General features: G+C 35.9%; 1 protein-coding gene across 1 annotated transcript; it reads right to left on the reverse strand.

The window, feature by feature from the left end:
* Nucleotides 1–1678: 1678 nt before the first annotated feature.
* On the reverse strand, nt 1679–15695 carry tmem276b (transmembrane protein 276b). Its single transcript, XM_030123828.1, has 4 exons — nt 14867–15695; nt 5484–5597; nt 3465–3602; nt 1679–3248 (listed from the first exon to the last, which is right to left on the reverse strand). Exons 1-4 carry the CDS (start codon nt 15261–15263, stop codon nt 3001–3003), a joined length of 897 nt encoding a protein of 298 aa, XP_029979688.1. The 5' UTR covers nt 15264–15695; the 3' UTR covers nt 1679–3000.
* Nucleotides 15696–17468: the final 1773 nt, after the last annotated feature.

The raw sequence follows: 17468 nt of genomic DNA on the forward strand, positions 1-17468 counted from the left end.
GTTTTTGTTTTTTTTAATCTTGCTACTTTATGCTGCTGAAACTCTGTCCAATCAATCAAATCTTCATATTTAATTTGTCATATATTGATCTACTTTCTCATGCATCCTTTGACTTTAGTTTTTAAAGCAACAGGGACATAAATATGTGCTTTAAATATTATCATTAATAGTTTTTGACAAGGTTCTGCACATGTGCAGTGCTGACAAGTTCATAGTCTGGTACTACCTGAAAAGACTGATTTTTTTGCACCAAATATACACAAAATACTGAGTTGTGTGCAAATGTGCTTCAGTCCCAACAACACGATTTACTTGCACAATGTACTTATACATTACAGTTTACTGCTTACAGTAATACCTCTATTACTGATAATCAGTCTGGGTGTCAACTCAAAACTTTATAAAACCAAAACACCAAACAGCATTGCATTATGTGAGATGTAGGACATCAGAAAAATACAGTGACTTAATTGTTAGTGTAGTGACCATAGATATAAAATAGTTTTATTTCTATGGTAACTGTATTTTCATTTATGTCCGTATTATTGGCATAAATATTATCACAATAAGAGCATGGACCAACTGACCCTAAACGCACAACATTATTGAAACCCAAACTCTTTTGTAAAAGTCACGACGGGGTGCTTATTACATGCTCTGATCATCTTTACTCCCATATGTGGCCTTGCAAACACACAATGTATAACTCCACCGACGCTGACGTCTGCTCAGACTTTATTATCACAGACCCAGCAAAGTGCAAAGATTCAACAAGCCACTGAAGATACGGTTTTCATTCATGCCTCAGTTAATTTCCTTGACTCTGAAAGTGGTAGCCTCATGAGGAGGTTAACGGTGATGGTGAAAGGACCAAACATCACACACAGTGTTCTCAAAACACATTATAACACCTTTTTCTAAGAAAATGAATGGACATATCTGATGATGACTCATCTCCACCAATTGACATCTAGAAAAGCATCATCATTATATTCTGTATATTCTGTTTTGTGTTTACCATTTTGCAAGATAGAAAACTGGTGAATTCTAATTACCACAATTCATTTTAAAATTTTAAATAGTAAAAATCATGTTATCTTTTATTACTTCTATTGTGCTTTGTTGTGTTTTTTTCTAAACAATCCTGCACCTCTGACCACATTATTTATTACAGGCTCATCCACTTTCATTGTGCTTTGCTTTTCTTTGCTAAAACAACATTTGACAAAGAAGCCATTCTATAAATCATTGCTTAAAGTACATTTTCCAGTGTAAACATACCACACTTAAAACACAAAAGAGTTTCATGTGTTTTGGTGATTAGTGGAAAGAATCAACGGCTTCTCTGAATTAACATTTGTGCTGTTTTATGTCTGGATTTGCCAGTGTTTTTCAACATCAAATTGAAAATCCCAGTAGAAATCATCATTTATCAAAGTGTAAGCTGTATTATATAATGATCACTAATTTACATCATGTAACATGCCACAAGTCTGGACTGAATGGAGTTTTCCTACTCTCAGGTAAACTAACTACAACAAAACAACTGTTCTCACATGAATTGTCTGGATACGTCACTTGTTTCATTGTTTTAACATCTACTGAACCTAATTTTATTTAAGACACGGTGACACTTTGGCCTCTAACGTTGTGTGATTTCAGTTTGTTGGTGTCCTTAGTGCAGATGAGTTTTTTTCCTTTTTTTTTTAATACAGCTTGTGCTTCTGTTTTAAGTGGGATCACTGAAGTTGCATTTTTTTTCTCCTGAAATTGCTTAGCTTGCTTGTATTCAGAGTATTACACAGAAAGGCTGACCAACATTAGGGGTAAACAATGGAGCAATCAAACACTTCCTCCATGGTTTGGTTTCTTGTTTTGCGCTTGTCAAATTATGATACAGCTGTCAGCAAAAGACTGGGTCTGTCAGAGCAGTAACAGCACAGCAGCATTAAGTCACAGCTCAGCAGTTACTGGGGTTTAATGCTTTGTTTTACTTCTGAACTCTTTTTTGTTTGGTCCAACAAAACATCAGTGAATCCTATATTGGATTCATGCTGCCGTTTAACTCTTTCCTTCTGTTTCCTCCATGCGTGATGCAGCACTCCTCACTCTGCATACGCCATTGTTACCTCTAAACAAACAGAAAACAAACATTCTTATTCAAAATCTACTTTACACAAACAATGATCAGGATCTACATAGAGATGCGTTTTTGTACATACAGAATCTTCAAAGAATAATTTGCTTTTTGACGCAAATTTGCTCCTGCGTATTTTATCGTACTGACCACACTGCTCGATCCATACTGTGCTCTGCAGAGGCTGCAGACGTCTACCCCCGGGGCTTATGTCTCATATCAGTAAGTGTGCTACACTAAAGATAAGCGATGGGCAGTCAACGCCAGAATTTTTTTTTTCATAATGAACAATAACACAGCACGCATCACTTGACTGAAAGAGGAATGCTGACAAGATGCTCTGGCCTGGTGTTTGTGTTTGTTCCTTTAGGAGGATTTCTCTCATGATTCATCCAGAGTGGTTGAGTGTGTGTGGAAAATTATGTGCTGGTGTGTGTGTGTGTGTGTGTGCTTGTCTCTATGTGGCATATGGATTAAACAGAGCACCATTTTAAGACAAATTCTCTTCAGAGAAAACTGTCACTTTTTGATCTCCATAAAGTCAGCATGTTAAAGACCACAACAGAAAAAAAAAAAGTCTTATTTGTGCGAGAGAGAGAGCCATGGCCCAGTCACATGTTACGGTGTTACTCTCAGTGTTCATGGAGTTTCCTCTGGGATTTCGAAAGGGCTGTGAATACTTGTTACTTTGCTCCTTCTGTCACATCTCAGGCACACTGAACACTGAAGGGGATGGCGAGGTTGAAGGTGTCGTGAGACGGTGATGAGACAAAAACTGTTTCAGAGTTAAACATCACGGTTGGGGGGGTGTGGCTTGTGCGTTCAGTGGGTCAGTCACTTCACGATGCCGCGGACCCGTCCTGTCACACGGTTCCATTTTCTTGCCTTGGCTTGTGGGTTGTTGTGCGAGCAGGTGTGCTCAGGGAGGGGGCCAAGGTACAGAGGAAGCCAGCCAGCAATGTGAGACCGAGGCCCCCCCAGGCACAAAACATAGACCAGCCATAACCATGGCTAATGTCCTCCGGGAGGCCGTACATGTAGCGCGGGTAGCGGGACAACTCAAAGTTGATTCCTGCCACGCATGTGCAGAGGGAGATGATGCAGCATGTTCCTGTGAGAGCAGAGGAGACCAGCGGTGATTTAGACTCGTTTTAGTTTCATTTATTGATGTTCACCACATGTTATGAGTCATGCAGGACACCAGTCACCAGCTCATTTTAAAACAACACAGTGTTCTCTGTCCACCACAAAATATGGGATTTTGCACTTTGCATGTTTATGTGTCTGTGGATGTGGATGTGAAAGTGAATGTGTGCTTTCACTGTACCTCCCATGAGAAAGAGTAGCCCAGCTACATATTGCATGAGGTCATGCTGTTGGCAGCATCCCAGCACTCCAATGATCCAGCCAAAAAGAATGATGGACACGGCCATGCCAACAAAGCCAGCCGTCATTCTTCTTAGATCTGCAAACAAAGGTAGAACTATGAGCAGGCAGACTAAAAAACAATATAAAATAAGAACTTCTTACACTAGTGACTGTGTTTAATATTGTGGAGCATAAATGTTTATACAATAAAAAAAACAAAACAAAAAACTTCATATTACACCAAACATGACCACGCTTCAGATCTCTTAGTCTCTTCAAGCTACACTTGAATGTTACTGAACAATACTGGATATACTAGGATTATTTAAGGTAATTTTTCAACGATTACCAGTTTGATCCAAAAGAAGTTAAATAATTAGCAATGTCTTTTGATAATAAATTAATAATATCAGTATTTATGTGTCCAACCTCTAACATGTAAATGTGTCGGTTTCTTTAATGGTATGTAACTGTCAATAGAAAATGTTGGGTTTGCTTCGCTTTCATCTTCATCTTCATCTCTGAGAACCTGTGATATACATTTTTCATAAATTTTTGATACTACTATAGACCATATGAGTCATCTATCACAAGGAAAAGGTAAATAATTAATATATTTTTGTTCTGCAGAAACTTACTTGAAAATTAAAGTGCTTGTACAGATTTTAGAGGCTTATTTTATATTTAGAGGACAATCTTATTATCTGTTGCATTAAACAGATTATATTAATAAACTATCGAAATAAGCTCTAAAATAAATAAATCTGTGATGAATGATGATAAAAGCAGCAACAGAAGAGTAGAGGTGTCTTATAAATACACTATAGTCATGAACTGCTTCTATTGTTTCTATTGTTAATAACTTAATAGTACATCAATGAAGTAAGTTAAAACTGCGCATAAAATAAAAGACACATTCAAAATGAACACAAAACAGCAAGGACTGAAGCACTTAGATAAAAGCTCCTTCAGAACTTACTGAGAAAGAAGTAATGATATAATCCAACATCAAGATCCTGAGCTCTCACGTACGAAATATGAGCATGAAATATGAATATGAAATACGAAATATGTTCATGTATATAAAAGAGAGATTTAAAAGTTGGCACTGATTTTTGGATCGTAATATACTCAGATAAAATGCTTTTACTGTTGGTAAGGACCTGAAAACCTCTGGTCAGGACCTGAGACTGGAGAGTGACGAACTTGGAAAGTCAGTGATGATCTGTGCCTTGAAAATTAAATAGAATTTTTTCTCACTAAGAAACACAAGAATGAACACATACCTATTGAAAAGGTCACTATAGTAAAGGGAAAACTGAACTGAAAAAAAAAAAGATTCTTTGAGTTCATTTGATTTTATTATGGACATCAGTCCCACATGTTCGTAATGAGAAGATCTGACACACTTGATATGATAAGATAAGATAAGATAAGATAAGATAAGATAAGATAAGATAAGATAAGATAAGATAAGATAAGATATGCCTTTTATTTGTCCCACAAGGGGAAATTCCAGTTTTTCACTTTGTTTCTATGAACTAGTGCATGTAAAGTGCATTTAATTCAAATCAGAATGCTTGAAAGAATCATGTTGATGCAACACATAATTTCCCAGTTATCCTCATATAAATTTACTGCATGGTGTGATAGGACTTAAATCATATCCAGGGTAGATATAACTTCAGATTCAACAAAAATTTGCTGCTATTTTAATTTATCTCACCTCTTCTGCAATAAACAAATATTTGGGTTTCAAAAATTTCAATTGCAATTAAAATTTAAGTCCACATAAAAAAGGACCCATATTCAAGCCCTGAGGCACACCAAACTGAACCAACTAAATCCCTAAATTCACCGTGATGATGAGTTACCGTCCTAGTTGAGTCTTTCTCTCTCACAATGTATTATATTTAAAAACAGGAAATTAAAAAGAAAGAATAAAGAAAAGAGCAGAAAATCTGACGTCTTCACTTACGGAGTGCATGCCACTCGTCCTGCCGTATGGTCTTTGTGATGTTGATGGGTAAATTTCTTGGGAGAATGGAGGAGGAGTAGTGATACTTGACTGGCGTACACCTTTGAATTATTCCTGGGGAAAAAAGGTGGAAACCATTTTAAGTGGAGCACAAATGTATGGGGAGGTGAAATAAGGTCAAAACTTCCTCTGGAACTTCAACCCACTCATTGGATTATTAAACCAACATACACATCCAGTAGAAAAGCATCATGTTTATTATTCTGCCTCACTGAGCTGAGACGGCCTCATTAACCTCATGTTTACAACCACTTCTACATTGTTATTAAGGGGAGGATTAAGAAACACTATAGAATGTGGATTATTCTTCTAGGAAAAGCTACAGTAAATACTTAAATGTGAAACCTGAATGTTTTTGTAGGAAGTCAGTGCAGCAAAATATAATCCAAATTATTTTCCACCTTATTTAAAAGGAGGATGCAACCAGTAACTCGTGCTTCATAAGTAACTAAATACACATTTATATTTCAGTGACCCAGTACATCACCACACCACAAGTCTGCAGAACAGTTTGCTTTAACCCTTTCATGCATAGTGGTCACTACAGTGAACAGCTATTCTACAGCTGTTCTCTTGTATATTCATGGATTTTGTTGTTCTTTTCTTTTTTCTTTTTTTTTTTACACATATCTTTATTAAAGTTTTAAGACACTACATATCTTTTCTGGCATGAATTGGTAACATTATGTAGATCTCTCCTGAGCATAGACCCCCAGAATCACAAGCCCTCCCCATAGTTTTCACACAATTTATAAGTAAATACATGTTTCTGTTCGTCAGAAATTAAACGTGTGGTGTCCAGCTGGGTGGACATTTTTGCAACTTCATGAAAAATACGCTCATAAGAATTTGTTTTCATTATTATTATTATTATTATTATTTTATTTATTTATTTTTTAAATTATTTTTATTTCATTTATTTTATTTTTTTACTTATTTTTCAGAAGAAAATTTTCAATCGCATTGTTTTTTTCACGCCTAAAGAGGAATAAAAACACTCAGGAAAAAAAAAACTGATTAAGGTTCTCATAATTCATGCATTAAAAAGGGTTAAAAAAATAATCATATGAGTTGATGACAAACCAAAAGCCTTTGTAAAAGTCCTTCAAGGTGCATTATAAGCTGCATTTTGGACCAAGATGAAAATCTGAAGTTGAAAACACTATGATGCATTATTTCATGAATTACACACATCCTAAACCAAGAGGTGAGCAAACTTTGACCGAGGAAAAAAAAGAAAAGTTTTACAGTTTAACATGATAACAGCCTTTCTGATGTTAAACTCTGCACATGCCTCCCTGTTTACAGTAACCTTGAGTAACAATAAGATAGATGAGTTTTTGAAAGGAATGTGATCAAACGCAACTTTGACATTTCTGACAAAGTTGTGTTTTAATCACAACCGGAAATGAAACCCCACAGTGTGTTTAAAACCATGTACATGCAGGTTAATTCTCCTGTCAGAGCCATTGACCACAGTGCTGATGAAGATCTGGGGTTGGTCTCCGAGAGCCTTCACTGGCAGCTCACTGCTCCTAATGTGTGCTAATGTGCTAATGCTAATGGTAGGTACTGTATGTGTATTAGGATGGGTAGAATGCACCCTACAGGGATAATAAAGTTAACCCTTAACCCTTTATCGGACCGGTGACTATTTTTAGTAATTTCCACACACATTACAAGATGGTGACAGTAACAGTTCCAGTGAGGACAGTGAGTCAACAATCTCAGGTCCAGTGTGGTCTACAGCATCTGTAAGGTCCACCTCTGCATGAACAGTGAGCGTACCTGCTTTGTTCGGTATTTGTTAATTGTATTCGGTATTCGGTAATTGTACTAATGTAAGGAATGGTGTTCAAAGTACTGAAGTGTATGTTGACAGGGGTCTGTATCAGCACTTATGTAGTTGTAATGTTCTAAAATACATGTTTCTTTCACATTATATGTGTTTTTCTTGTATTTTTACCCCACCCCTGAAGAGGAGGCAAAGGGTATTGTTTTTGGTTAGGTTTGTTTGTTTGCTTGTTCACACTCTAGCAGCAAAACTGTTGGTTGAATTCATACCAAATTGGGTTTATAGATTGCCAGTGACCCAGAATAGATGTCATTAAATTTAATTTTTTATGAATTTTAAATCTTTTTTTTTTCTCCCATTTACTTATAAAGGGTGAAATTTCACGTCTATAAATATATCAATTTTGTTTCAATTTACTTCAAACTTGGCACATACATAGAGGCAATTGATATGCTGACATCAGCACATGCATAGACATGATGACATCAGCTGGATCCATACCATAATAAGGTAAATTAGTGCAATGGGCGTTGTTTGTTGTATCTGGCGCCACTTGTTTGTTTGTTTGTTTGTTTGGTTATTAACATTTAAGCAGCAAAAATATTGGTTCAATTCATACCAAACTGGGGTTATAGATTGCCAGTGATGTAGAACAAATGTCATTACATTTTGGGAAAGGTAGGTCAAAGTTACATTTTTTAAAAAATTATTTTTCAAAATCTTCCCATTTACTTATAATGGGGGAAATATGTGCAAGTGGCAGGGCTTGTTGTACCTGGCACCACTTATACTTCTTGGAATTTTTTTATTTTTTATTTTTTGCCACTTACGAGTAAGGAACCAAGCATGGCAACATCATTGACCTTGATTTTCTGTATGACAATAAAAAATGTTGGAAAAACTTCAAAAAAGTAATAAAGTCTGGTTATGTCCTCCACTAATACACAAACTGTTTTGAATTTTGACTGATTGAAATTTGAACTGGTTGAAAATTTTAAATTCAGAGTATTTGTATGAGTGCCCTTTAAAGTGATAAATAATGTAGTTTTATGCAAAGACCTCAACAACCAGCAGTCTGAACTGTAACAACCAGCCGCAAGGAGTTAATTTTGCACTTTAGCAGTGTCAATATGAGTTCATATCAGCAGAGTTTAAAGACACAAAATGTTTTAGCCTCAAAGCATGGCTGTCATAACAGAGTGATCATCAAGTGCACCATCAAATGTAAGACATACTTCAGACAGCTTGGTACAAAACTCAACTCTCACTGTAGAAAATAATTTCCATCAGATCGTGTTCCCTAATGAGAAGCAGCAGATTATGAAACACTTTCCAACTGTTACTTTCTGTTCTGTCTGATTCTGATCTTAAAGTGAGGAATCCAACATGAGCAGTGTGTTTCAACTTCTCCTTTAAACAGATGAGAAGTTTCACATTTACATTCAACTATTACTTTACTCAAAGAAACTTAGCAGTTTTTTTTTTCATCTTCAGTCTAAACATTAGTCCTGATCCGCTGACTCTGACCAGTTCGTGTCCATTAAGGCTGATTTATGAAACCCGGATCAATACATGGTTTCAAGTTACACAGTTTCAAATTGCACCAATATCACTCCTAATATATGTGCTAAATGCAATTATCCAAACAGATAAATACGATCTGAAGAATCAGACAGGACTGAGTAAACGCTTTAATATCATGTTCAGTTAATTCTGAGGGGAATAAAATAAACATGTTCTTTTAATTTGGCCAAAATTGTAATGTAATGTGCACCTTGGCCCTGTCTGCTAAAGCTGAGAGATGACACAATATTAGCAAATAACATGAAAAATAATATTTAATTTCTGAAAGTTTGTCCATATAAACACAATATCATGACTAAATGAAAACTGATCCAACATATAATTGAAAATATAAGCATATGTAACAGGTTTTCAACTGGAGCTGGACAATAATTACATCCATATATTGTGATTAAATATCATTACTGTTGCTTGGCCTAATTTGTGATTATTCTACCTCTAGATTTCTGAACTGTTTTGACCATAAAGACTAGTGTTAAACCTAAAATAACCACCTTTTGTGCAATTTTAAACTTTTGTCTTCATTTTCATTTTTAATCATTTTATCAAAATGAAGAAAAAACATTAATAAATCACAAAATCAGAGCTTTTCACATCTTTTATAGTATTTTTTTTGTCTGTTTGGATCTTTTGCAGGTTTTATGTCATTTTCATATTGTTTAGACTTTTACAATATACTCTTATATGTTATTTTCATCTTGTTACATGTTTTACATTGTTTTTGTCTTGGTGAATCTTTGACATTCTGTGTCTTTTACATCTTTTATGACATTTGTGTCTTATTGTATCTTCGATGGTTTTGTTTTGTTTTAACATTTACATAATTTTTGTCTTGTTGTGTCATGTTATGTCATTTATGCTGTTTTCATCTTGTTACATTTTTATATCCTTCATGTCAGTTTTGTCAACATCTACGTCTTGGTATGTCATTTTTACTCTCTTCATCTTTTATGTTGTTTTTATCTTGCTGTGCTTTCAACTTCATTTTTATCTTGTAATGTTTTTTACATCATGTTTGTCTTTTTGAATCTTTTACACCCTTCTCATGTTGTTGCATCTTCTGTGTTGTTTTTGTCTCATTTTGTCTTATATAAGCAATTTACAACCATAAATACCTACTGAGTTTCTTGAACGTTCACTAAAAGTCAACGATTATCACTTGAAAAAAACAATAACATTTTTGATGAGAATTATTGATGATAATTTTTTTCATGATATCATTTTTGGTCATATGATCCAGTCCTATTTCCACCTACTACTCAACATCAATCCACAGGGTTGTAGAGGATCAATAAGTGTTGCAGAGGGTCTCTTGCATTATGGTGTTAATGATCCACACGAATGACCCTCCAGAGCCCTCACTGTCTTCCTGTCCCACAGCAGATCCAAATCAAATCCTTCTCCCCTCTCATAAAGCCTTTCATGACTTCACTGATCTGCTCTTCCACCACCACACTGGGTTCCTCCACTCAGGACCAAAACACTGAACCTGGGATGACAGATCCTTCTCCAGCTGCAACTCTAACCCCAAACACAGCTGAGAAACAGGTTCAAACTGCTAACTCAGCTTTTAGAACAGGCTTCTAATGTGAAACAATGCTAACTAGAAGCACTCGGAGAGCGCAGACCTCCGCCAAGGCTGATCAGTGGGCCCCCCCGTGGGCCCTCCCACCCCCGATCACCCCCAAAAGTTAAGCATTTCTTCCTTATCCCATTTCCAACAAACCCTGAAAATTTAATCAAAATCTGTCCATAACTTTTTGAGTTATATTGCACACTAACAGACAGACAAACAGACAGACAAACAAACCCTGGCAAAAACATAACCTCCTTGGCGGAGGTAAATATGTGTCTTATACATGTGATTAATGTTGTATCTTAGATATTATTATTATTATTATTATTATTATTATTATTATTATTATTATTACCTCCGCCAAGGAGGTTATGTTTTTGCCAGGGTTTGTTTGTTTGTCTGTCTGTCTGTCTGTCCGTTAGTGTGCAACATAACTCAAAAAGTTATGGACAGATTTGGATGAAATTTTCAGGGTTTGTTGGAAATGGGATAAGGAAGAAATGATTAAATTTTGGTGGTGATCGGGGGTGGGGGGGCCCACGGGGGGGGGGCGCAGACCAGAAAATTTCATCAAAATCTGTCCATAACTTTTTGAGTTATGTTGCACACTAACGGACAGACAAACAGACAGACAGACAGACAAACAAACAAACAAACAAACAAACCCTGGCAAAAACATAACCTCCTTGGCGTGGGGAGGCCCACGGGGGGGGGGGGGCACTGATCAGCCTTGGCGGAGGTCTGCGCTCTCCGAGTGCTTTTCTAGTTATTATTATTATTATTATTATTATTATTATTATTATTATTATTATTATTATTATTATTATTAGGCTCCTGAAAAGCACTCTAGAGTCAAAATACATCATCGTAACACTTGTTTTTTTTTTTAAGTATCTGCTTCAGATATTAAATGTGCTAAATCTAACATATTTTAATAAATGAACTGTAAAACAAATAAAAAAAATTGCTGGTTAGCTGATGTTTTCAATGTATATCATAAAGCATTATTATCCATATACTAGCGTGTTGACCTGTTGGAAACCATGGGTCATATTAATACTGATATCTAGGGACTGAACTTAGTAAATGCAACATTCCTGTTTTTAACTTCATTTCCCATCATGCAGCATAGTACTGCACTTCCTATCAACTGTCATAGGCATAGCAACATGACTGTAAAGCTATTGTATTCCAGAATGACTAATATCTCCCAAAATATTGGTCCTATCAACTCGCTGAGATATTTACCCCGCACCCTGAAGGGGAGACAATGGGTATTGTTTTTTGTTCGATTTGTCTGTTTGTTTCTTTTGTTAACACTCAAGCAGCTAAACTATTTGTTGAATTCATACCAAATTTGGTTTATAAATTGCCAGTGACCCAGAATAGATGTGGTGACATTTTGGGAAAAGTAGGTCAAAGTTCAAATTTTTAATTAATTTTTAAAATCTTTTTTTTTTTCTCCCATTTACTTATAATGGGCAAAATTTCACACGTCTATTAAATATCAATTTTATTTCAATTTACTTCAGACTTGGCACATATATACAGGTTATTGATATGCTGACATCAGCACATGCCTAGACATGATGACATCAGCTGTATTGATGCCAAAATAAGTTACAATATATGCGAGGGGCGTGGTTTGTTGTGCCTGGCACCACTTGTTATTATTATTATTATTATTATTATTGTTTGGCTCCTGTAAAGCAATACAATTCATCATCATAACACAACTTTTTTAAAGTATCTGCTTCAGATATTAAATGTGCTAAATCTAACATCCTTTAGTAAATTAACTGTAAAACAAACTACAAAAGTGCTGGTTAGCTGATGTTTTCAATGCATATGATAAAGCATCATTATGCGTATACTAGCGTGTTGACCCGTAGGGAACCACTGGTCATATTAATACCGAAATCCAGGGACTGAAGTTAGTAAATGCTACATTTCTGTTTTTAACTTCATTTCCCATCATGCAGCACGGTACTGTGCTTCCCGTTAACTGTCATGGGTATAGCAACATGACTGTAAAGCTATTGCATTCCAAAATGACTAATATTTTCCAAAATATTGGTCCTATCAACTTGCCGAAATATTTAATGTGGAGATGGGACTATTATTCAACTATAGGTATCAAATTGGCCAGTTAAAAACATCTCCCTTTCTCACAACTGTGCAGATATACACATAGACGCTCTGAGACCTTCCAGTATTATAATATAGATATTGGTTTATTATATTTATACAATAGATTCAAAAATCTTCCACTAGAAAGAACCTGTAAAGTGAATGTTTTATAATGTTCAGACAGTGTTTTGAAGTCGACCTGGTAGATCTGAGACAAACATTCCTTTTGAGTAAAACCCATTCGCTCATTAATGCTCACAGTTTCACATTTTGACCCTAGATTGTATTTTGGAAACTACAGTCAACTGGCATTTTTAACTTAATTTTTCTTTATTCAGGATTCAAACTTGGTAAAGCTTCATTACTTTTAGTTGTAGACCAGTGTCATAGTATTACAACGAACGGATGTTAACGTTTGTATGGATGAATAACATAAGCGTTATCATCATATTAATGGCAGTTACAAGTGTATAGAAACAGATTTTACATACATTATCTGTATCACAGGTGTTAAAGTGTTGAAACTTTCACCAGTTTTCAATGAGTCTGAGTTTGACTTATGGTTCTGCTTTAGTTTTATTTAGTTTGATATGTGGATAGGTATTAGTCTCTGGAGGAACTGATTAATTATGGTTTTGTTTTTATTCAGCTTTGGTGTTAGATTTATTTTCTCAGATATGAGAAAAGAATGGAAAGACCAGAAAACACAATTAACACTGACTTCAGCGGCTACTCTTCCATTTTAGTAAACATGTATTGTTCACTGAACTTTATTTAGCCTTTGTAAAAACTGTTCTACACTCATTTTTATTTCAGTAAACAAATTAACCCATAAACACCCAGTGCTACGTTTGTGTCAGTTCCCAAATTATTTTTTTCTCTAGTTTTAACTTTTCTTAAATGATTTATCACCTTTTATTAATATGGTTAGTATTTTGTATTCTTCAGTGAAACTCAGGTATTTTTCCACATTTAATTTACTGATGATGTCCATGAAAGTTCAAATTAAAGTTAAGGGTTATTATATCAAAAACAGAGAAAATGGAAGAAAAAGTGACTTTTTCAGTAAAATCTATCATTAACTGAACGTAAAAACAAGTGTCTCCATTCACTGTCATTGATCCAACACCATGGCTTTTACTGGTGAATCAATGTTTTAGAAGATGACGGTGTTTCCATGTTCACTACGGAGCCTCTGAACGTCCACATGGGTCACATCTGATGACCATGAAAAGATGACAAACTGTATTTTACACCAATGATTTACATGGACTGATAGGATTAGTGGATCAGCAGATATTTATCTTTTTATATCAGTAAACGATTTTGGTCGCCCACAGGTGTTTGGGTGTTTATGGGTTAATGTCTCACAGCTAGTTTTAGTTTTATTCTTTGTATTTGTTCACTGCAATAACCCTGATCTGCACTTCTGTGAATACTGTGTTTACAGGTTAACAAACACAATAGTTATCTTCTATTTCCAGTGCTTGGTCAGAGTTACAGACACAATTAAATGCTTTTAATAACCGTAAATGATCTCTGATGAAATGAAGTGGGCTAATTTGTCTGTGGCTAGAGAGATAATGAGGTCATTATGTGATAAACTAATGTATTTTCATGGAGCTCATCGATGCTGACAGCTGTAATCCCAAAAACAGATGTGTGCTTCACATGTTTTCCACACAGTGAGCTTCTTCTTCTTCTTCTTCTTCTTCTTCTTCTTCTTCTTCTTCTTCTTCTTCTTCTTTGTGTATCTGCTCAGGCTCTGAATCCTGCATGACAAGGCCTGAGCAAGTGAAATGAAGAGTTGCACTTCATGTTGCTAAAAAATCTGAGTCATATACATGAGTATGGTTTGGATTGTTGTGTACTATCCCTTAATGTTCAGTGCATGCACATATGACTGATATGGTCTTGCAAATGCATTAAGAAAACAGGAGGAGAAACCGAGCCCGGCCATTATATCTCAGAGCTAGTGGAGACACTCAGCACCATGGACAGCGAAGCACAATTGCAGACAGGGTCCTAAACGTCTCCCAAACACACACACACACACACACACACACACACACACTCATGTGGGTTTAAAAGATAAACACTACAATCCAGAGGCTTTTGTGTGTGTGAGAGGAGCCTTTGTTTGTGTGAGGATGCTTAAGTGTGAGCTCATCGGCTGAGCATCACGGCCTGATGCGCACAGAAAGCCGCGCATGCAGGCTCCCCTCTGCTGGTGTTTACCTTTGTAAATAAGGTCCTCGGTCTCCAGGTCGAATCCTTCCCGGTGACACTTCCTCCACAGGCCGGAGATGGTGGAGTTGAACTGGCGGCTGCAGTGAGACTCCATGGCTGAGGCTGCGGCCAGAAAGTGGCGTTTAACCCGGATCAGAGCACTCACATCTGGGCCGTTACCTTTCCTCTCCACGCGTCTTGGAGGCATCTGGAGGGGGAGGTTGTGGTTGGAAATGTAGATGTAACCCGGGTCGTTCCTCTTGTTGGCATAGTTTTTACACCTCTCCCGGTGTCTCCTGGCGTCCGTCTCGTACCAGTAGTCGGTGCAGATCGCCATGGCCAGCAGCCCCAGCGCACAGAAAGCCAAGAAGAGCCCTGTGCCTGTTAATATTTTCATAGCGGCCATCTTCCCCCTTCTCGATGGAGAGAGAGCCCAAACAGTAGCAAGAAGGTTCCTCCGTGGCCGTGGTGTGGGTACCGCGTGAAATAAATCACGACGGCACTCACAGCCTCGCGCAGTCCTGGACTAGGTGCATGATGGTGGAAGGCCAGTGATGTCTGGACGCGATGCTGCGGTCTATTGTTGTGGTACCCGGTGGATGCAATGTTGTTCCCACCATCTGTTATGGTACAGGAGGAGAGGGGATGGATGGCGACCAACGCTGTGAGGATCAGGGCCAGTGATGTAGTTCTCTCTCTCTCCTCCAGGTTGGTGCGGGATGGGGCTCTGTTATGGGGGAGTGGTCATTTGTAATGCTTCAGTGGGCACCTCTAGCTTTGGTAAACACGCTTAAAAAAGAAGAAGAGAGAAAAAAAAAAGGAGCAGTAAGAGCATCCAACTTCATGCAGTTACCCTTGAATTAATAATCATTGAGCTTATACGTCTAACAAAAATAACAAGTTCATGTTTTACTGTCAATATTACATATTATTATTATTATTATTATTATTATTATTATTATTTTAAGAGGATGTTGTATGACTTAGAGAGGGAGATATCTGGCTGCATGATGTTTTGCCTGACGCACTTTTGTCTACATTTCATGTGCACTTTTTGCAAAGTTGACTTTGGAAGGTTTGATTTGTCTATGTGCTTTTTGTGTATTCGTTTAATGTACAGAAGTCTGTCTGTAACTATTTAATGTACTGCTGCCCGTCTTGGCCAGGACACTCTTGAAAAAGAGATTCTTAATCTCAATGAGGTTTTCCTGGTTAAATAAAGGTAAAATAAATTTAAAAAAAAAATAAATAAATAAATAAATAAATAAATAAATAAATAAATAATAATAATAATAATAATAATAATAATAATAATAATAATTATTATTATTATTATTACACTCTCAAAAATAGAGGTAGGAGATCAGAACATTTATGTACCTATACGTACATTTTTTAAGAATGTTCTCTCAAAAGTACAATATTGGTCTTTAGGAGGCCAGAATTGCACCTTTAGACTATGAAAAAGGGTCCAAAGTTATATAAAGTACAAATTTGTACTATAAGGTACCCTGCAGCATTAAAAAATGTGTCTAGACCATGAGAATAGGCTATAGGCTAGGAGAACTGAACAGTAGGCCTAATTATAGTTCAAACATTAGGCTTAGCTCATTATTTATTATATATCATACTGTAATTACTCTATATTATATTTGATAATAATTTGTGTTTTAATTTAATAGCCCAATTAGCTCAATGATAATAGCCTAATAATTTATTTAGCTTATTAGAACCTCTGATTATTGACATAATCTCTGTTTTATCAAGTTTTCATTCACACCTCCATGTCTTGATGTCGTAGCTTGCCTATGCTGTTTTTTTTTTTTTTTTTTTTTCTCAATTAGGCCACCGGTTCAAACTTTAAACATCATGGCATTATCAACTATATGAGAGTTTTCTTTCTATATAAAGTAATTAAGGTACAAAAATGGACCATTTCGAAAGGGTACAGAAATGTCTCTCAAAAAGTATACCCCCAGCGACAAGGATTTGTACCCTTTTAAGTACAAGCTGGTACCTCTATTTTTGAGAGTGTATTATTATTATTATCATTATTATTATTATTATTATTATTATTATTATTATTATTGTTATTGTTATTATTATTATGCCTATCTTTCTGTACTTATTTCAGACTTATATCAGTTTTCCTGCCAAGCACAATATATAAATGCGTTTTTTTTTTTTTTTAATTAAAACAATCTTTCTATATTTTTTATATTGTGCATTAGTTTTTAATGGAGGTCATGGCAGTGACATTGATTTGAGTTTTTCTCCTTACCAGCAATGAATGAATGTAACAATGGATACAACTTATTTTTCATCTTTGTTTCTGGTGCTTTAAGACAGGGTAGTTAAACATATGGCCCATGGGCCAAAACTGGCCCAACTAAGGGTCCAATCTGGTCCATGGGATGAATTTGTGAAATGCAAAAATTACACAAGATTTTACATTAAAGGAGTGATATTTTGCTTTTTTAAATGGAATTCTTCATTTTAAAACATTTCCCTGTGGTCTACATAAACTGTAAATGCTCTGCTTGGATCTGAATTCTTCATTAATTCAACTCCACAGGTCCATCTTCAACCCTATTTCTGAATAATGACACCA

This window comes from Sphaeramia orbicularis, chromosome 3 (genome assembly GCF_902148855.1).
Source record: "Sphaeramia orbicularis chromosome 3, fSphaOr1.1, whole genome shotgun sequence".
NCBI classification, from domain to species: domain Eukaryota; kingdom Metazoa; phylum Chordata; class Actinopteri; order Kurtiformes; family Apogonidae; genus Sphaeramia; species Sphaeramia orbicularis.

Bases quoted from the DNA above. Each gene is read 5' to 3' on its own strand.
- tmem276b (XM_030123828.1), bottom strand. From the start codon at position 15,263: ATGGCCGCTATGAAAATATTAACAGGCACAGGGCTCTTCTTGGCTTTC. The intron at 5,598-14,866 runs GTAAACACCAGC...TTTTTTCCCCAG, and splicing joins CGAGGACCTTATTTACAAAG to GAATAATTCAAAGGTGTACG. The intron at 3,249-3,464 runs GTACAGTGAAAG...CTGCTCTCACAG, and splicing joins GCTACTCTTTCTCATGGGAG to GAACATGCTGCATCATCTCC.